Below are 22,070 nucleotides of genomic sequence, written 5' to 3' on the forward strand. Positions count from 1 at the left end.
CAAGTGCTCGGTAAACTTGGTTAGCCGGGTAGTCGGAAATAACTGAGATTCGTGTGGCTTATAAATGACACAGTTACCCAGTTAGTGGCCAAGGATGCGATTGCACTTATTTGGCCCAAAAGACCTTAATCTAATATACAGTATAATATACAGCCCCGAAGGCTGCAGTTGTCAAGAACGACTTAATTTGCAATTGTGAAACTCGAAACTAAAGCACATTCAAGTATATTTACATTTGACAACGAAAAGTTAAGACCGCGACACATGTTATGGGACAAGTTGTGGTCGTTTTTGGACAACCAAAATTTTAACTTATATTGTTTATAATTATAATTGCCAGCATTTTGCGGAAAAGGCCACGGGGGACATTAAAAATATTCAAACTGCCTCGGCAGACGCTCCACTTGAATGACAAGAGGAATTTGCCTCTGGAATGACTTAAGTCATTTTTACAGAGGCCACTAATGTCCACTCATCGCAAGTTCAAGTTTGCCGGGCAAAATCACACGGAGTCGGGTTTAAATGGGTGATTAGTTAACGGCACGTTCGATTTAATTGTCCAGCGACAAAGATCTTAACTGCATGATCATGCTCGGTACTTGGTAGTGAGATCAAAAACGAAGAAGTCACTGAAAACATGGTGATTTGGGCAAATTATGATGCCAAACCTAAATACTAAGGAAAATAGTATGCGAAATGTTATATATATCTATAAATAAGTATCTCTTGCCTGAAACGTGCAAATTTTCATCACGCAAAAATGTGTGAAATGCTTTCTTATATTGATTTTAAGTAGTTACAGAACTCAGGTCATATACATTAAAAAGGGTTTTATTTTATACAGAGCAAATATTGAAGGTCCGCCTGGTACCCTTAAGTAATACTACTACTTTGAGAGCGATTAGTAATAATTTGTTTGGCGGAACTCTCTAAGCTTAGATTTGCTTCCTTAAAACTACAAAAATCAATTCCCAACAAATAGTTAACAATAGTTACGCTTTCGCCAGCGTTCAAACAGAAATTCCCAGCACTTCGAACTGGCCAAGCCTCGATATTGTACGGGCCCTTTCGTATAGTTATCGCAAACTTTTTAATTTGTTTGTCCGACACTCGGCAGTAAACCTTGGTCAAACAGGCGTAAGGGCCCAGATTTATGTAGATATCACACTCGAGGATCAACAAAGTACGCCTGGGATACAACGAACTCTGAACCCGAGACACTTTTGATTTATATTTAGAGATTCGATATTGAGGAGGGTGTGACCAGAACGTCACATCATCCTTCACATTGAAAGTTGATTCACCTGAACGATCACGAAAACAGGTCTCAAGTGTCGCAATCCAACCTAGAGAGGTTACTACAAGTTCCAGCCCGAAAACCCAGCCAGAAAGATTGAGAAGATCAAACGGCATCTCATTGCCAAGCAAATCGGAAATCAGACAGCACGAGCCAGGCCCATGAAACATATGACCTAGGTGAAACAATATCTGCTGGCTGGTTATGGCCATAAACATATTGCCAAAAATATGACGTGAAGTGCAGAAATTTTTACATATCCATTTATTCAATTATTCAACGACCACACGGTAAACGGGCTTGCAAAACACTGCCCTCCAAGGGCCATCATAATTCACAGACGACTGGCCTAGAAGCAGTTGCTGCCCGAGGAGTTGGCCCATCTAGCGAATTGGCCAACTTAATACATCTTTTACTTTCAATTACCGCTTGAAGGACAAAATAGACAAACTTCACCAGGGCTGCAGGGTTCTGCGCAATCGTGGTCAAAAGCAAGCCAAGTCAGCCCCTGCAGACAAATCTCTTTATTATGGCCAAGAAATGAAAAGTTTTCGCCTTGCTGTTGGAGGCGTTGAAGTAGAAATAATTACCCGCAGACTTAATGTTTTAATTTGTGGAAAATGCTTTGCATCTTTGATTTTTCATTTGAGTTCAAATGGCGGTGGGATTATTCGCTGCTTAATTGGAACTTGTAGGGCTATATATATGCTATATAAATGTTGAAGAATATGGTGATGTTGTCTTATAAGCTTAAACTTATGTTAAGCCAAATAACATTTACTTAACAGTATCTACAGGTAGCCAACAGAAACTAGTTTCTCTGCTTAACATAGCAAGGCCCGACACATAATCAGATACTGTTAAGGTTGAGATACAGCTCTGCATACTTTTAGGAAGATACAAAATGTATGTTATGTTATAATCTTCATTATCTTTGCGAAATGAATAAATTTAATTGAATTTATGTGAATTTTTTTTAAATACGCCTGAGAACACTTATTGCTATTGATTTCATTGACGAAAGTTAAGCAACCTAATGGCAGTTAAGCCCATTAGATTTGCCAACGTCATGATCCCGCCCCTTTATAGAATGGGGCGGTACCCAACAAATGATCTACAAGGCGAAATCCCCCGATTGCCCCAGCTTTGGCTTGCCTCCTCATTAACTTTCGAGCAGTTTTCCACTGCAATTACCAATTACTGTCAAGGCTACTAATCTTGCACCGGCTATTGGAATAATAATAATAGTTTATGAAGGGGTTTTACGGCGATCGCATTGCGGAAAGCTCCTCTTCATTTACGGCTTAATTGATCCAACTGTAAACCCGCTACAAATGGTCTTAAAATAAAACGTTTACAATTATTGAAACTGGTTTAAGGCCCAGTGCGCTTTTTATGACGTCGGCCACTAAAATGATTGCAATGTGCGGACAGACACCCAACGGTAAAGCTATATAACTTCAGGTCGGAGGTCAAACGACGTTCAAGGGTCAGCAAATTGCGGCAAAGCTCGTTGTATTTATTGCACTTTTTATTCTGGCCGCACTCAATCAATTGTCATTCAGTTTGATCGATATATGCACTTCAAAACTCACTGATGGCAGGTCCTCGCCTGCGAGGTCGATGATTAACTGGCTCATTGCCCGCTTTTTAATTTTTTTGCTTAATTATTATGCAATAGTTTTTTATTATTCCGGTTTTTCTTTCCTTGTTTCCGAAGAGTCGAAGCGAAGAGTTCAGTCACTGCACGTAATTAATTATATGGTAGTAAACACTCACCATGGGAGTTAATATTTGTATTCTTTACATATTTTCAGAAATAACATTATCTGTATGACTACGCACGGAGCCTCGAAATTGACTAAATGGCTTCAGAGGCTGTGGCCCTTAGTTTGCTCAATTTCAGATTTCTTCTTGAAAAGTCAGTAGCGGTCTTAGGGTTCCAAATATAATGAAAAAGTTAAGGGGATAGAGTTCAAAAGCAATTTTCTATTGTTCGTGCTTAAAAGTAAATACTTAAATTTTAAATTATTTTTAAAAAATGTAGGATGCCGAAAATGCAATATCATGCGCCCCTTTAAGGCGCTAGACTGCCCTCCTGACTTTGGAAGCGTATTTAACAAGTCTTAATTGAACTGTGCGGTTGACCTGTTGGCATGCGTACGACAGTACGTGTAGAACACCACACACCAGACATTCAGATACAAATTTTGAATTGTGCGTGGGGAATTTAGCAATTACACAGATATAGCACCATTAAAAAATTAAATATGAAAAATGTATAAAAAAGAGCTAGTTACTAAAACGACTTTTTGATTAACATTTAAAATATAACCATAACAACATTTCCTATTAAAATAGGCAAATGATGCAACTCTTGGTAATTTCCAACCTACCGCAAAACTAAACAAACAAAAAATATGTTTCCTTAATTATGGCAACTTCAACCCTTCGATGCTCCCGACAGGCTGCAAATGTCAATCAACTGAAGGCAAATAAAAACAAATACGCAGACCGCATTTATTTTGCATAAATGTAAATAATAATTTCGAGCCAAGGCAAACAGGGAGCTGGAAAAAAAAGTCATACGAAGAATTAAATTAAATTGTGCAATCAAAAACTGTGACGAGTGAGCAAAAACCGAAATGCCAAAGCCTGGCAAATGCAGAAATTGTTTCGAGGCACCTCGTTTGCCGTTTGCTGTTAGCTGTTGGCCTGGTCAGAAACAGAAGCCAAATGTCCATCAGAAATGCATCCAATGGATTTGCTAAAAAGTAGCAGGCGCCGTATCCGAATGAGGAGAAGGGGGGAGCAGGCACAGCAGCTTTCCGTTCGGATAATTAAAAATGCTGCGCATCCGGCAGCAGGCCTTCACTCATCGGCTTCAACTGCACTGGCAGCCAAGTTAATTGAATTGGCTTACGGTTTTTAGTGATTATTTCTCTGGGCTTCTCCAGTTAGAAACGGCCCCATCAAGCCATTGATTCACTGAAGCATATACGCATAAGCGTTCTGCCTATGTTTCATAAATAATCATTTCATATTTTCCTAAGCACGTGACCAAAACTAATTTTATTTTCATTATCCAATTGCATTTCCCCGCACCTAATCCCCGTGCCCTATAAATATAGCAGTATAAAACGGGGTCACCCTTTCGCTAATTTAGCAGCGTGTCTAAATTACCGGGCATCCCTTTGTCCTTTCCTCCGTTGGTGGTGGTGGTGGTTTGATTTTCCAACCTTTGCATACATTTCAGCGCAATCTGTTGCCTAACTAGGCGTTACATTGATGCCATTTCCGGAGGAACAGGACTTATATAGAGGGTGCCACTCGCCGGCGTCAGCTGGCCAAACTCTCTAATTAGTCCTGACAACTTGTTGTGAGATCACGCGAATCGAGCACTCGGTACTTGCCAATTGGGTGACACTGCCTCCGCCGGGTGATCCATCAGATTAGAAACGAAATGAAAGTTATGGCACAACTCCAATTACAGGATTTATTTCTAAGGATTAGGGCTCAGGGTACAAGGAATGTTAATAAAACAGAACTTAGTCTAAAGAGCTTAGATAATTACCATCAGCTAGTCCAACTGTGCTGGCTTTATAAAGAGTTGTTAAAGATAACAGCAATGATCAACACATACCTTAAAAAAAAATCTTCCTTTCTTGAGTTCAATAAATTTCGTGTAAATTTATTTGACTAATTACTGCCTTTGCTGCGATCTAATGTGACAACTACAAGGCCGCATAAATTCCCAAATTACTTCCGAGTGGCTGAAGTCGCAGATTTCGTTGCCCACAGCGAGTCACATAACTCAGCGAGACATAAAAATTAATTAAAGTGCTCCTTGGACTCCTCGAGGGACTCGAGTCAAGTAGCCGCCGAATGTCCTTTGGCTGCTTTCACACGTTGCAGCGCGTCCTTTTCCCATTTTCCTCCTTGGCCGCAGCGTCAAGTGATGAGCCTTTTTTGCTAGGCATCTGGATTTCAACCCTCCTCGAGTCCTGTGGGTTTGCTTCTGTTGTTATTGTTTCGAGCTGTCAAATTTCGTTGTATCCTTGCGTATCCTTTGTGTGCCAGTCTGCGTCTCCTTTCGTGTAATTTTATTAATCACAACAACACATTTGTTGTCTGCTACCCTTTTGCTCCTTTGCTCCTTGTGATTGTCCTTCTTATTTTCTGGGCCTGTGTTCCTTCATTGTGTCCTGTCATTTAGTTTTGACTAATTACGCAATTTGTATGCAATAAAAAATATTAATTGCCTTCACGCCGCCTCTCTTCGCCTGGAAAATTATGCAACTCTTTGATTTTTTGCAAAAGCACTGTTTATTTACCTTTTGCCGCTGCAATTGGGGGAAAATTCTGGGCGTGGGCAAAGCGGGGGGCATGGTCGAGGCTAGCAGAGGCTATGCGAATTTTCCAGTTGGTTTAATCGGCGCCCTCATGCGTACATCAAAAATCAACGATGTTCAGCTGTAAAAAAGTGCAAAAAATAATATTGTAAAAATATTCGTTCTGTTCCCCCATTTAAAAAGCGGAAAGAGATCTTCATCGAGGTCATGAACTGGGATAAATTAAATATTGGTATGGTATAAAACGTAACCATTTGAATCACGAGTTCAAAAGAATTGAATATCATATAAGCGATTTGTAACCCTATAAAAATATTATACTAATAATTAACCGCTTTATTTGCAATCTATTGGCAGTATAAGGAGCTGGTTCAAATTAGCTTTTCTCACATATTTACACACCTAACTAGGCCCACTTAACAACCACTCGACTGAACGGCACTTTCCGACCACATGGTCCAAACACAAATAAATATGCGAGCCACCACAAAACCACAACTACGAACAAACCACATACACACATGGCCAACTCACAAACCATTAAATGTGTAAATTTCATAAATTAACCAATAAAGTTGGCAATTATTTCCATACACTCGAGAGCAGGCAAAAAAAAAAAAAAAAACGCCGCGTGTGCAATCAAATTAAGTGAAATAAAGTAATAAAATGAGAAGTGGAAAATATTTTCATAAACTGTTTGGCGGCTCGTCGAGTCCCATGAAAACTTTTCGCCCTGCGCTGAATAAAAAATAAAGAAAATAAAAATCCAAGCCAAAAACTTGGCAACTAAAAATCGCTTCATTCTAATTACTTCCGTTCGCGACTCCGCTGAAGGACTTCCGCCAGCAGGACACGTCGTCCAGTCCAAGTTCAAGTTGAAGTTCGGTCTTTTCTCGGCATTTCGAGGCAATGGTAACGCGAGTGGGAGTAGCAGTTGCGAAGGGGGGGGGGCGTGGCGCATAAAACAATCGTTTTGTAATAAAGATGAAAATTTTATTAAAAGATGTCGGAAACAGATGTCGCCGGCAGGACGAGAACGAGAACGAACTCCGAACCCAGAAGCCAGGAGCCAGGAGCCAGAATCTAGAAGCCAGGAGGCAGGAGCAACCCACTGGGCAGCAAAAGCCAACGACAACACACACTTTATAATCTTTTATCGCATTTTTTCTACTTGGCTGACACAAAGAGCGTATTTATGCGACTGTTAACGTTATGAAAAGCCCATAATTTCGCAGCCACCCCGAGAGTTGTGCTCCGGTTTCTCTAGTTGCCGGCGCGTATAATAAAAATAATAAACGTTGTCCTCTGAAAATCGATGGCAAACAGAATTCGCATTCATTTCATGGATGGTGGGCGGGGTGAATGTGATTCGAGTGGACTGGGTTTCGTGGGCGTGGCGGGGACATGGTCGTGGCAGCAGCTGATATCGACAGTTAACTTGGCTGGAATGCTTTTTCTATATCGTCTCTCGCATCGAGTGTCGTGTATAAATGTTTGCGCTTTATTATATTGCCCGGCCACGCCCCCTCCCCCCAACCAGACAGCCAACCCAACCACTCAACCACCCATTTGTGCCCCAACCATCTTGCAGCATCTTGTGACATTTTACCTTTTTTTCGCAGCTGCAGACGATACACGATAATGATATCCATATAATGATGCGACTGTCAGCGGCATTCGATTCGATACCAAATACTCGCCCCAAATATCCATGAAGTTGTTTATTCGAACTGGAGTGGCATGTGGCAGCGCTGACAGAAGGAAGTCTTTGAATTTGGCCAACTGGATTTATCTGCAAGGCTATTTCGCCAGATTGGATGAAGTGAGTTCGAAAAGAAAGCGAGTTCAGTTGTCAGATGCTTCAGGATTAGATGAAGCAGTTGAAAAGATGAGTAATAAGTATGTACAATACAATCATTTTGTGTCCTCGTCTGTTTGTGAAGTGTGTTATCATTTCCCAAAGTAAGTTGGATCTATCTATTCGCTGCCTTTGATCTTTACAGCTGGAATAATATATTTTTTATATATTTTTCTATATTTAACTTATTCTTTGATTTCTTTGATTTCAATCCCAAATGTACCTCCATAATAAATCCAATCAATCCACATTCATCATATATTGCGTTATGAGTGCGAACAATAAGCCCACAATGCCCGGCCAAAAAGCCAAACGTTAGCAGCCCAATAATCCCCACTTCAGACCGACCAACATCATTTACATATTTCCAATTCGGCAAACAAATTAAAAAAATAAAAACGGAAATAAACTCACACCATGGCAACACTCCGAAAAACAATTAAAAGTTTGTCTTCAACACCTTCCACCGCGCGGAAAATGAAAAATGGGGGCAAGGATATATACATATATATTATTGGGGGGGGCTTCCGACAAAAGCCTGTTTCGGTGACCCCTTTCATTTGTCAAAAAGCAGCAGTGACAATGCCAGATGGATCCAAATCCAGAATCTCGAAAGCCGGAGGAAGCTGCACATTCAGCCCACTTATCAAATAATTGTCCTCATATTATGGCGACTACAAAGAGAGATGGAGATAGCGGCTAGGAGAGAGAGAGAGAGAGAGAGAGCGGAGCCGGGGAAATAGTAGAAAATGGAAAATACTCAGCTTCAGCTTCAGCTTCAGTGTCGGTGGCAAATAAAAATGTAAGGACTCTTGAGCGCACACAGACACACACACCACGGGCGGAATCCTTTGCATAAATGATGATGGTATGATGAGAACTTTTAATCATTATTATCACATATTTATACGCTTATATGAGCATGTTTTATGTACTCGCTGCCAGCAGAAGCGGTGGGTGAAGTGGAAATCCTGACGTCCTGGCTGCACGGATACGGGGTAATCCTTTGAGGCGTGCTCCATATGAAAGCAAAAAGCCACAAATGGCAGCGCAAAACAATCTGAGCTGGGGCCTTTGTTATCCTTGTACTTCTTCCTATTGTCGAGGGCACTTCTCCTCCTTTCAGCTCCTTTCAGCATTCTGATGGGAATCGCATTCGAGTGAGGCCACGCCCCTTCGGCGGGCAGGACTCCTTGGGACCCCAGCGCCTGGCACACAGGGGTTGCTCCGTGCTCTCGCCCTCTCTCTCTTTCTGCTCGCACACAATAGAGGCCAAAAGGACACACACATCCTTGCCGCATTCTGCTGTTTATCTAGCTCCTAAGCTTACATAACCGCTGCTCAGCCATTTTCGCATTTACCACGCTTTCGACGCTGAGTAAATAAGTCATCATTGTCGATAAACTCGATTGTCGTCATCAACGGCGACGAGGACAACTAATTTGCGGTCATAATAAAAGTTAATCTACTGACTCCTTGGCCGCTTGTCGGAATTTTTTTTGCTTCCCATGTCTGCAACAAATTGCTCGCACAAATTCAAAAGTCTATGGATGTAGAAGTCCAGTTCAAATAATGTAACTAAATGCCATTACTCTATATCATCAAACTTTGTACATTATTGGGAAAAGTTATTTGTTGAAAGGATCCTTTACGTTAATCAAACATGTGAAACATATTTTCTTTGCCTATGTAATGCTTAGCTTAAACCAGTTGAGAATTATAATAGAAATTGTAGTATAAAAACAAAATAAAATATTTTGTTTCCAGTATAAAATTACATATTTTATATTATAATTAAATGTAAATTAAATGTATTCTAACAATGCGCCCCACTGTGCGGCACCGTGGAATGGCAGCTCAAATTTAATAAGATCGAGCCAAATTCAGTTCAAGGCAGCAAGTGGCAAAGGCAACAAAACAAGAAAATTAAATTTTTATTGTTTTCACGCAAATAAAATCAAATAAAAAGCGAACAACAATAACGAGCAGGCAAAGGCTAAACAGGACACTCACGCACGCACACACACACACTTACGCACGCATACGCTCTCGCAAGGAGAGCGAAACAGAGAGAGGAAGAGAGAGAGAGAGCAGGATGTACATAAGGACTAAGCATCACGTGCCGCACAGACGGCACTTCTACTGGGCAGGAGAAGCGGACCAACCAACGACGAGCAACCCCGTAATCGCACTCCTGGGCACCCGGATGCTGCGTCCTGCGCCTGCCAGGACATTCTGCCAACCGAGTTCAGTTCGAATTGAGCACTCGACGCGAACGCGACAACTGGCGGATACAGACGAGAACTGAATCGGTACGTGTACGGATACTAGAGACTACGGAAATATAGAGCAGCCAGCTCCGTCGCGTTATGTCTACGGCCTTCCTCGTGGACAGTCTCCTGCACGCCCAGCAGACCTACACGGAAAGCCAGCTGAAGTCCAGCCTGAGCGAGATGCTCCTATCGCGTCGGTCGGCCACGGGAACGGATGCCGCGGATCCGGCTGACCAGCCCACCGAGTCCTGTGGCTGCTCCAAGTTGCGCGGCTACAAGTGTGATAAGTGCCGCGAAATCCGTGCCGAGAGTGTAGAAAGCATCGAGGAGATGGACGAGGACGATGGTTCCTCCTCGGCGGACGAAATAGTCGCCGATATTGGCAGTGTCGAGGGCGAGGAGCCGCACATGGACCTGGACGAGGAGCTGGAAGAGGAGCTGGCCGACGTGGACGAGCCCGTGTCAATCAAATTGCCCAAGGTGGAGCCCAAGGAGACCAGCATGCCGACCGTCGGCAACACCATCCTCAAGGATACCAACAGCAAGCCCATTCTCAAGTTCAGTGTCAGCGCGATCCTTGGCGACACCCGGGAAGGAGTCCGTGTCAGAAATGGTAAGACATGGTTGGCAACTAGCAATTTTAGCTTAGTAGTATGCCTTGAGGTGCTGATGATCTTTGCTTCTCTTTCAATGTTGTTTTCACTGGAACCCCTAAGATTAAATTTTGTAATTACCTTGGGCCCCTCCAATTCTGAAGTCGATGAGATAGTTTCCTCCAATTAGGTTTACGCCGCGGGCTGCTTCAAAGAATGTTATAAAAAGGCTTGGCAATTAATTTGTCGTGGCTAATGCCGAATAAAAACAAAATACCGAACACAATTGCAATATGAAAAGCCAAAAGAATAACAAATCTGGCCCAAAAGTTTACGCAGACTCCTCGCGAGGGTAGAACGCAAAGTACTGGTACTTCGCAGTTGCTTTAGTTTTTACGCCGCGACTTTATTGTGTGTTGGCCTAAGTCCTCGGGGCGTTTCACCGCTGATCCTGCAGGCTGTAAAAACACAGCCAGGCCTAATCATGTTTAAATTATTGAGCCAAGCCCCTGAGCACAAAGCCGCATAACCAGTTCGTCCCATCCACATCCGCACTTCCGCACTTCCGCCAGGATCTGCATGGGATATGGTGCGAAGGATCTGCATGGGATATGGTGCGAAGGATCCTCTGCCGCGTGCTGCTTACAACGGGGGATGAGAATGAGAATGGGAATCCCTATGCCAGATAGGACATGGAAAAGGTCCTGGGGGCGGGGGACAGAAGGTAGGCGTAACCAATTGGCCATCAGTCAATGTAACAGCTCTGCCTTGGCCGTTTTTTAGTTGTATTGTTCTCTTGTATTTCTGGGGATTGTGGGATTTAATTGTCATGTGATTATGGCATCGCGGCTTACTTTCCATATTAATGAGTGGGCAGGACCTTTCGATTTCCCGTATTTTATCACTATTTTTTATGAGATTTTATTGGCGATATTTTGGGGTTAAATCGTACTGTTTTTTATGATCAAAGCGTGGCAAAAAATTTAGAAATGGTACGAAATATGACTATTATTAGGTATTATATTAGAACCAGAATAGCATAAGTAACTTTTAATGTCTTAATAACGCAGCCATTAGGTATCCCCTCCACACACACACACACTTTCTAACTTATTCTGTCCATTAATCTCCTCCGCATATTCCAACTAATTGCCATCACATTTCAATCAATAATCCACTTAGCACATTTTCCCCTCGAAATGTGAACGGCTTTTTGCCCAAGAGTATGCCACAAATGAACTTTTTTGCAGGGCCATAAACCAATAAGTCGAAAAACTTGCCACATTTTGGGAGCACAGATGCAGATACAGAAAAGTCGGTAAACCGCCGACGAACAAAACAAACAAAAGCGAACAATTATAACTTAATTTGTGCGCTCATTAGGCACACATGTGCCACACACACACACACACACACATTCCTACACTCCTACACACACAAGGACAATCAAGGATGCCATATGGAAATGGAAATTTTCGGTGCTCCGCAGAGCAAAATGCCGTTGGCCACAGGAGTCAAAAGCATCGGATTGAACGCGCACACAATGTCGAAACTAAAGAGGCGTTAATTCGTTAATTGTTTCAGTTCTCTAATCGAATTAAAATCATATCCTGGATATCCTGCAGCCACTGCCAGCCTGTCAGGCTGAGCGGGGGCGGGGCAAATCAAAATGGGGAGAAGCCGCCATGGCGGCTGCCTTTTTGGGGTGTTTAATTAGAAAATGAAATGCAGCCACGCAGGGGTCCAAGGGCGAGATTCCATCCCCCGATATCCTTCCCATACAAATGGGGATGCAGCATATCCTTCAAAGGCGCCAAACTTTGCTCTCAAGGTGCGAGCTCCTGTGTCTGTCTGTCTGCCTGTCTGTCTCTATGTCTGTGTGTGCGTAAAGTCCTTTATCCCGGGGATCTTGTGTTTGCTTTAATTATGCCAACTTCACACTGACACTTCAAAGCAGATTTCATTTCCCATTGTCTGCGCCGGCGTGTGTGTGAGTGTGTGTGTGTGGTGATGGGGGGTGGCATTCGGGGGCCATGGCGCCTGTCTGGAAATTCGCAAGACAGCACATAACGCGCTTCAACGACTCCTTGAGAATGAGCCAAGTCTCGGGGCACGATAACGACTTTGGCAGATTGTTTTCAAGGCTGACAATCTGACACTTCAAAGTGGTTTTAAGCACAGAAGACTGAGAATTAATTAGCATACAACCAATGTTAAGTTGAAGGGATACATCAAGTTACTATAATTTCCTTTATTAAGTTTGATTAAATGCTAATCTCTAGTTTTTCCAAGTGCCTCCATTTTGGACAGCGCTTTAGTGACTCACTCGCCACTAATGGTGCCGCCACTTCTTCTCCACAGAGTTCATGCAACCGCAGCATATATGGCCTTATCTGCAGCAAAACTTCATGCAGCAGCACTCGCATCAATATCAGCAACACCATCAGCAGCAGCAGCCGCATTCCCACCCGCAACACCAGCCGCTGGCAGTGCCAGGACATCAGCACTCGCATCCGCATTCGCATCACCATCATCATCACCATCCGGGGGCGGGGCACGCCCACTTTCCGCATCCCGCATTTCTAACGCATCAACTGCCGCCGCATCAGCATCACCAGCAGCAGCAGCATGTACAGCAGCAACATCCCGGCAATAGTTGTCAACCGCAAACCGCATCCTCGTCGTCGTCACCTGGCAGCACAATTAGTGATAGCGACAACAATCACGGCGCATCGACTGCCAATGGCAATGGCAGTGGCACTGGCAATTCTGGCCAGGATGCTCGACCGCACGAGCTGGCGAATTCAAATCCCGACGAGGATAGCAGCGCCAGTCGAAGATTAACGCAAGACAAGCAACAGCAGCAGCAGTTGCTGGGCGCCGGAGGAACAGGAGGAGGAGGTGGTGGTGGCCATGGCCATGGACACCCGACGCCGCCGCCACCGCCTCCTCCGCCGGTGATTGCCAAGCCCATGCCCAGCCGCCCCACGCCCTTCCTGCCGCACACCCTCAACCACCCGCACCTTCACTCGTTGCTGGCGCACTGTCGCAATCCCTACATGAGTGGTAAGATATTCCAAAAGGATTGCTATTAAAATTATTTTATACATATAAAATGGATTTCTTCAAAAATATAGTAAATATATCCTTAGAATAATCTAATAGATTCAATTTCTCAAATTCAAGAGTTAATTTCCAAGTGTAATGCCCCTAATGGTCGAATATATCAAATGTCACATCCCCAACCAGAGTCCACAGCCACCCGCTGTGCCCATTAACAAGTGTTTTGGTCTAATGCATTTCCTCTTTCCTCTTCCCCTCCCTCCATCGGCAACAATTGCAGTTGGCGCCCAAGTGTTCCCCCTGCCTCCTGGCCAGGGATTCCCCTGGGCCCATTCGACGCGTGGCAAGCCTCGCCGTGGAATGATGCGGCGTGCCGTCTTCTCAGGTGCGTAGTTGGGGCATCCATTCCCGAAGGGGTTCATCTAATGGTCGCCCTCATTGCAGATTCCCAGAGGAAGGGGCTGGAGAAGCGGTTCCAGCAGCAGAAGTACATCAGCAAGCCGGACCGCAAGAAACTGGCCGAGAGACTGGGATTGAAGGATTCTCAGGTGAGACGAGTTATATGTTCATAATGGCTGATATTACACAGCTATGGAGCAATGAATCATGTGGTTAATCACGCCGAATTTCGTTTATATAACCCAAGTGATTGGGGATTATACAACTGGGGGCATAGCTCAGGGGTAGAGCGTTCGACTGCAGATCGACAGGTCCCTGGTTCAAATCCGGGTGCCCCCTACTCACATTTTTGGTTTTCATTTATTTTGTTGATATAAGCTACAATAATAAGGCTATAAAGTAATTATTTTAAATTATCTTTTGTTTATACAAGTCTCAGTATTTGCTTAAATTCATTTCCAGCATTTGTTATTCCTCCATTCGTATGATTATTGCATCATTCTTTTAAGATATTTGCAAAACGATGTTTCCCCATTTCACTCAAAGGTATAGTTTAACATTATTGCACCGATGAAAGTGCCTAAAAGAGTGCAAGGTTTTAAATTACTTATTCATTTTGTATAGATTCTCAAAATCGCACAATATATGTACCCAATTTCCATGAAAGAACATAGAAGTAAATCCTTTCGCTGCATTTTATAAGCTCTTTGTTCTGAAGTTATATAATTACTAGCTTGTTGACCAAATTAATTTATTGCGTCTAGTTTGCCGACGTTTTTGCTCCACACATGTGCTCTAATTTCCCTAAACTTTCCCGCCCAACAACACTGAATTAGCATTTCAAAACCCATTTGGCCAGGCAAAAACTTTACCCACTAAACTCAGTAAATTTCTTGTAAGCCATTCATTCATAAGCAAAACAAAAATCAATGAGCGTAATGAGCGCAGAATTATGCCATTATAAATTATATTTAACCGCTTACGAAAATTTCGTGTTGCCAACTTTTCGAATCAGCTTTAATAAGCAGACAACAAAGGCAGTTCGCATAGTATAAAGTGGCCAAAACCACTTCGCTTCACTTCGAACAAAAAGCGAACAGAGTGGGGAAAACTCCGCCCTGGAAGTTCGGCGGCAATGGCTGCGCACGGGAAAATGGCAGAAAAGCGGAAGAGCGGAAAATGAGAGGGGGTCAGTGCTCCTTGAAATGCGCAGTCGCCTTCTTATGTATATATATATATATATATATATATATATATACTATAATATACAGCCGATATATAGCCGAGGTCGAGGTGGCAGTATAATGAAATTATAACGAGCTGTAAGAAATTCATGTCGCCTGAGACGTCGGCCAGTTTTCATTGATTGCGCTGCGCACTTTTTTTCCCAGCCCGGCGGCATGCAATAATTAAATTAATTTTTGTAAGCCCAAAGGTGCCCTTTTCGCTTTCACAGCGCTGCCAACAATTTGCGTGGCCAATTCGGTCGTGTCACAATGTAATCGATCACAACTCAATCACGGCCAGAAGTCATCCCCTGAAATGCTGCTGCTGCTGCTGATGATGATGATGATGATGAGGAGGAGGCTGCTGATGACTGACAATGTCACGCCAAATTAGTGCAGCTCTTTTTGCAGCATTTCGCTGGCAAATGATTCATAAAAATTTCATAATTGCACAATAAGCGTGTCCAGTTGCTGGCAGCTCAGGAATTCATCAACTCATCATCGGCCAGGTCACGCCCCTTTCGGAGAAACATTTGCCTCATCGATCACTTACGCCCTAATGATCGTATAATGTCCGCGTCTGGAAAAAGATCATCCAGTATTTCATTTGTGAAAATGTAACTGTGAGATGGAAATTGCGAAATCTTCTCCACCAGCTACGGCGTTGAATAATGGTGATTGTTAAATGATTGATTTTAGCTAAATGGGTTGCTTTAAATTTATGAAGTTTACTTAGTTTACTTCATGTGGATCAGGCAACCCGCCTGCATTGTAAATTTCCTTGTAATGAACCACTTTTATGTGCAGTCTATTATAAGTTTTCAGTCTCAGCTGTTTTTGCTAATATACTTGGCTATGTTAAACTTAGACTTATATTTTCGGTTCAAACTTATTCTCGTGAAAGTTTCAACTATTATTTGATGATCATTGCCTAGACTTCAGCTATAAATCTTCGGCTTGAACACTTGAAACTGCAGTTTGTCAAAAGTGTGAAAATGGAGAGCAAGCAAAATGGTAAAACAAAAGGCAGGAAAAATCCCAGCGATGAAAAAAGCTGAAAGAAAACTCGGTGGCTACGGCAAAAATGTGCAAAAATGTCAGAAAAATTCGCAATCAAATCGCAGCGGGTGTCCAGCTTGCGGTGGCCGAGGCCCGGGCAGCTGGACACAGGACTCTGGATTCTGGATCCTGGAATCTGTATCCTGTGTGTGGAATTGTGACGGGGACACAGGACAAAGGACACACACAAAGTGTTGGCCAGCCGGCGGCGATGGGAGCTCCATTAACGATGGCTTTCTAACGAGTGGTTTGGGTCCGGATCTGGGGTTCCATTTTCCCATGTGGAATGGGTGATGAACGAGTGCGGATATTCACACTCGAGTGACACAGGTTGAGAGCGTGTGGGTGGGTGTGTGGATGTGTGGGTGAGTCCTTGTGGCCGGCTGCTTGAGTGTGGGTGCATTGCACTGCGCCTAGTTGTATGCAACATGATTTAAGGGCCTCCATCCTTGCTTTTGCTGCACTTTTTGCGGCCGCTTGTTGTTCACTTTGCTGCACAGTGCGCGCCATAAATATCAGCACACATTGCACTGCCCTGCAATTGGTGGTCCGGTTGGACTGGGCTCAGGACTTCGACTCGACGCCATTGTCCAGTGTCGCGTGCCCTGCGGTTTGGCAAACGCTGCATTGATGAGGATGCCCAGGTGATTCATCATTTCGAGTGTTGTTCATTGCAACGTTTATTGCGATTTTTACAAACGCACTCGAAAAATCGCTGGCGCCCGAAAACCGAAGCGTTTATTGCGACCAACGCGATTTATGGGCGGTTTTTGGTTTCACTTTTTTGAATGCAGGTCACGTTCCGAGTGTTATCAACTAATGGATTGATCTGTGTGTAGAATGCATTATTAGCTGGCAGGTCTGGTGCCAAATATCTGGGAACTATCTACTTTTCGTGAGCAGTGCCGTCGAAAATAGATAGTTATTTGCATTTGAATAGTTATTACTCAGTCATGCTGGCTATATTTAATGTCTAAAAAGAGAAATATGAAAGCTTTGAAAACCGCATATGCATATTATCTCAACCCTTCGCATTCAGCAGATACATACATACATGTATCTGCATTGAACAATATAACTGAGGATTCATGAACTCAATATAATCCCATGGCGCACACTTCTTCAATCAGTCACGCCCCCTTCGAAGGCGAACTGCAAGTGACAGTTACCAGCCTCATAATCCGCTGGCTATAAATTTAATTGCCATTAATGGCACTCGAAGACAGAAAGGCGCTGGGAAATGGGAAAAGGGAAAATGGGAAAGGGGAAAGCTGAAAGTTGGCCGCAGGCGGCTGCCAAAATCACGCGGCGGAAATGAAAACATCTTGAGGCCAAATGCGATTTGCATTTTTAAATCAATAAGGACTCAAAGACTCGGGACTTGGAGTATATATATTCATATGTGTGTGTGTGTGTGTGTGTGTGGAGACTTCAACCCCCGCACACACGTGTCTGGCCTGCTGCCCTCTCTTTCGCACAGAGCAACTTTTTAAGTGTCGTGTCCAAAACAAATTCGTCTGTTTTTGATTTGTCGAAAAATGGGGGAGCGAAAAAAAAGGAAGCGCGCAGCTCGAATAAAGGAAATTCCCGCCAACGCCCGGCAATCAACTGTGGAATTTCCACCCATTTCCCCCCTCCAATATCTCTCTTTCACTCCCCTGGCATTTTCACGTTATAAATATTTTTATTTTCCATTTCGTCTGGATTGTCTTTTGTGTACTTTGCCCGGATTCACGGGGGGAATTCCCACAGCATTCGCTTGTCTGCCTCTATTTGGCTTGCAATTTCGATTTCTTTCGCGGTGGCGACAGAAGCCAGCGGCTTTAAATCAAATTGCACAATAAATAATCCCCGAATTCGAATCGAGGGTATTTAACAACCGATATGCGTTGGTCTTTTACGCTGTTTGCCTCGGTTTTATGGTCCTTGTAATCCTTGAATTTAGTTTAGTGGTTTATGATCAAAAGAATTAGATGAGATTTGAGATAAAAAGTTGAACAAACTTTAATTTGATTAGCATTGGAAAAAATAATAGCATATCCATTTTTGCTGCTTCGACTTTTCGAATTAAAGAACACTTAAGCGCTCATAACTCGCATTTCATTTCAATTCGCCAATTTGCAACCCTCGTCGAACATTAAAAACCATCATTCGCAGCTTTGGTTACAAAATAAATTGTTGACAAATTGCTAAATAAACGGTCGTGGTCCACAGGCCAAAGTATTTGGCAAGCACTTGGCCAGCTCCTCCTGAAACAATAACCACAAAAAGGGGAGGAAATGGGCAATGGAAATGGACCGTGGTCAGTAACCCAAAACGCACTGCCAACTGCCGCCGGAATGACTTTCGCAAATAGTAGCAGACTATTTAATACGCTATTACGCAGCATATCGAATGACATCCTCGGTGGCCAAATGGGTTGACAGCCTGCTCCTGGCTGGAATATATATTCTATATATATATATATGTATATGGACCATCCCCGTCATCCAGCCTCATTAGTTAACATATGTTGCCGAAGTCAGGATTCGGGATTCGGGATACGGGACTCGAGACTCCCCCACAAAAACAACAGCTTGTGCTCATTGCCCAAAGTCAATTTTCGGCACAAAAAAAAAAAAAGAAGTGTAGCGAGGGGAGGTAGGAAAGTTCGGCGGAAGGGAGCAATTTGTAGCCCTCTTACCGCCCGACTCCTTTGGGTGGTTTATAAAAACTTCAAACGAATTCCATGCGCGTTATGCTGGCAGCGTGTCAGAAAAATATGTTACTTATCGTTTTGGCTTACTGTCAATGGAATGGGCCCAACTTCCTTGGGGAGAGAATTGTATTGAGAGGTCGGGTCTTAACAAAGTGGCAAAACGTTTAGCAGGACTTCGAAATGAGATGGGTGCTTAAGAACTTTATTTGGGATGAAGTCCAGAAGTTACTCCAGGGAGTATGAATCCGGAGTCTCCAGGATTTTGAGAACACAAATAATACAACATATATAATTTTAACTGCATTCTAATTTGCAACATTCCATTCAACTTCTGATTCACAAAATTGTTTTAAATTTATACTGCTAACACGCTAAATCAACCAGCTATTAAAATGATGACATGACAATAATATCCTATCTTATTCCAAAACAATTTAATACAATATACTACATACAACAAACCAGCGAATCTATGCGAATCCGCTAATTGCTATTCACAACAATTGAATTTTAGTATTTGTCGCCTGGCACAGATATTTGCATAAATTTAATTATTATATGAGCGGCGAAAAATGAAGCGAATATTTTTGTGTTAGACAGTAATTGCGGGCTTAAAGTTAGTGGATGTGGTAAGGGGGGGGGGAGGGGAACTCGTTACATGGCCAATATTTGTTAACAAGCCGGACTAACATCGCAAAACTAAACGCGGCTCATTTGGGGGTCTATCGAGTGCAGTTGATAATTCTATAATATCCGAAACGGATTCTTTATCAGGGATTTTCTGCAATGCAAACCTGGAGCGCTACCAGCTCATCGAGGAACAACAACTGAACAAGGAGCGGAAATGTCCAGACGCCTCTCCTTGGCACACTAAACTGCACGCTTTATAATTAATTTCCATCAGAAACAGACGATGACAAGATGATGACGGTGGTCCAGGGTGGTCCCAAAGTTCTATTCCTCCCTCATTAAACTACTGACTTTCGGCCGGAGCCATAATCATTAATCTTATCGCCGCCTGAGCTTATTATTTCAATTGCTGCCGGGGTGGTGGAAAATGGGAAAATCTGGCTTTCCACCGCACAGACGTTGAAAAACTCGATGACCGGAAGTAAGCGAAACAGCAAACCGAGAAGCCAACAGAGCGCCCAAAATCAGGCACGTGCCACTGGGAGTTGGGTGTTTCCAAGGAATCTCTGCGGTTAATCGGTTGTTCAACATGTCAGCGGCTTTTCATGGCCGTTGTTTACTTATTTATTTATAAATGCCAGAGCTTTAGTCTAATTGAGGGGGCTCCCACCCATTTTACGCATCAATTTGCTTTAAAATTCACATCAAGTCACAATCTAATTACCGCCGTGGAGTGGGTCTCCCATAAATTGTTGCAAATTGTTGTGCCTGGCTACAAAGTGCGAATGTCCTGCTGTGTCGCAGACTCACAAGGAGGCGGGTGACGGAGTGGGGGGGGGGGGGGCCGGACTGCACAATAACTCAAATACAGCTCATGGAGGAGCGGTGGGCCAAGGACTCTGCCCGGCGAGTCCTGCAATCTGCTTCAAGTGTCCCAGCTAGCCTGTCAAATGCAGGAAGCTAAGCCCTCCACCGAAGGATAGCAGGAAGTGAGTTACCAGGACTTACAGCATTTTTGCTGGACCAACTTTGCAGCCTGCACTGTGGATGGAGTATACATAAATAAATAAATATCAAATGTAGATTATGTTAGGGCACTTCAAGTATTGGGATTTCAAAAGGGTGATGTATATGATGTGATATAAAAGTATGCATAAAATTATTTATTTCTCATCAAGATAGTTTAAATATATTTAAGAGAAGAACGGATTGTTGACTGAAACCAACTGATTTTGCACCACTGTGCGGCCTCTAATCAATTTGTAGCCGCTTTGGGTAAATGTCTCTTATTTGCATTTATTATGGATATGCCCGTCGTCTGGCGATGGCAGTGCAGTTCAAACTTCTGGCCGGTCCATGGCCACGCCCCCACACACGACCCGCCCCAATGGGGTGGTGACGGACAGATATCTATGGGTTCTCTGCGAGATTCAATTTGCCACAGAAAAGTTTTCGTCGGATAGCCGACAGAAGTTTGTTTTCCCAAAAGCGGAATTCGATACCCACACCACTCATACGACTCGACGGCCATGAAAAGTTCCAGATCTATAGTCATCCCAGCTCTGCTGCTCCAGACAGCTTTCCATCCACCGGACAGTCGCAATTTACCCATTTCAATGCAACTCCAGCGTGTTTTTCTCAAACCCATTTATGCCCTTCATTTGCAGGTGAAAATTTGGTTTCAAAACCGGCGCATGAAGTGGCGGAACTCCAAGGAGCGGGAGCTCCTCGCCAGCGGCGGTTCCCGCGACCAAACGCTGCCCAACAAGAATAACCCAAATCCTGATTTGAGCGATGCCAAATGCGATCGTCCGCTGACGCCACTCTCGCCATCCCTGCTCTCGCCCAATGGGAGTGCCACGCCCCCACCGCCGGGAGCGGTGGCCAAGGATGAACCGCCAACGGCAGCTGTCACGCCCAAGTCACCGCAATCCGTCAGCAGCCGGAGCTCCCCCTCCGTGGGCTATGGCCTCCAGATTAGCTCGCCGCCTCCGCTCCTCACTAGCCTCAAAATGGGCGATCAATCGGCGTCGGCCACGCCCACTCCGCTGCCGGGCACAACGGTGTCATCCGCCGCCGCCTCGCCGCCCGGTGTAACTGCCTCCGAGTTTCAGGCCAAGATCAATGCCGAGATGCAGAAGCAGCTGGTGGCCGCCGATCTGAAATTCAAGCTGGAGAACAGTATCCAAGAGGCCAAGCAGCGCCGGTTCGAGCAACTGCAGCAGCAGCTGCATCACTCCCCACACTTCAGTGCCATGCGGGAGGTAGAGCTGGCCGCCGCAGCCGCGGCTGCGCAACTGCATCATCATCACCAGCAGCAGCAGCAACAGCAACAGCAGCAGCACGCACAGCAGCAGCATGCGCAGCAGCAGCACCAAGGTGGCTCCGAGTTCATGAAACTCTACTACGATGACTACGACGACTCCAACTCGGACAGTGACGAGGAGATCAGCGTGACGTGATTTGCGACTGGAGGCGAAGATGGAGCTGCAACGGTCCGTGTACATATATGTTTTAATTGTAAATTTATTGATGCATTCAACTTATTGTATTTAATATGTGTATGATATTTTTTCGAATTTAAATTCCAAAACGAAATAAACTCCTTTGAAAATCATAATG

At 43.9% G+C, this 22,070-nt stretch overlaps 1 protein-coding gene, 1 long non-coding RNA gene and 1 other non-coding gene across 3 annotated transcripts; 2 read left to right on the forward strand and 1 right to left on the reverse strand.

Annotated features, from left to right (window-relative positions):
* The first annotated feature begins 9,768 nt into the window (after positions 1-9,768).
* On the forward strand, positions 9,769-22,064 carry Dbx. The gene is made up of 5 exons (NM_139420.4): positions 9,769-10,393; positions 12,735-13,439; positions 13,717-13,821; positions 13,881-13,984; positions 21,116-22,064. The coding sequence occupies exons 1-5, from the start codon at positions 9,877-9,879 to the stop codon at positions 21,908-21,910; spliced, it is 2,226 nt and encodes a 741-aa protein (NP_647677.2). The 5' UTR covers positions 9,769-9,876; the 3' UTR covers positions 21,911-22,064.
* Positions 14,103-14,174, forward strand: tRNA:Cys-GCA-2-1 (transfer RNA:Cysteine-GCA 2-1). Its single transcript has one exon. It is a non-coding gene; the product is annotated as a tRNA-Cys (tRNA).
* lncRNA:CR45826 (long non-coding RNA:CR45826) lies at positions 16,085-16,614 on the reverse strand. Its single transcript, NR_133157.1, has one exon. It is a non-coding gene; the product is annotated as a long non-coding RNA:CR45826 (long non-coding RNA).
* Positions 22,065-22,070: the final 6 nt, after the last annotated feature.

This window comes from Drosophila melanogaster, chromosome 3L (assembly GCF_000001215.4).
Source record: "Drosophila melanogaster chromosome 3L".
Taxonomy (NCBI): domain Eukaryota; kingdom Metazoa; phylum Arthropoda; class Insecta; order Diptera; family Drosophilidae; genus Drosophila; species Drosophila melanogaster.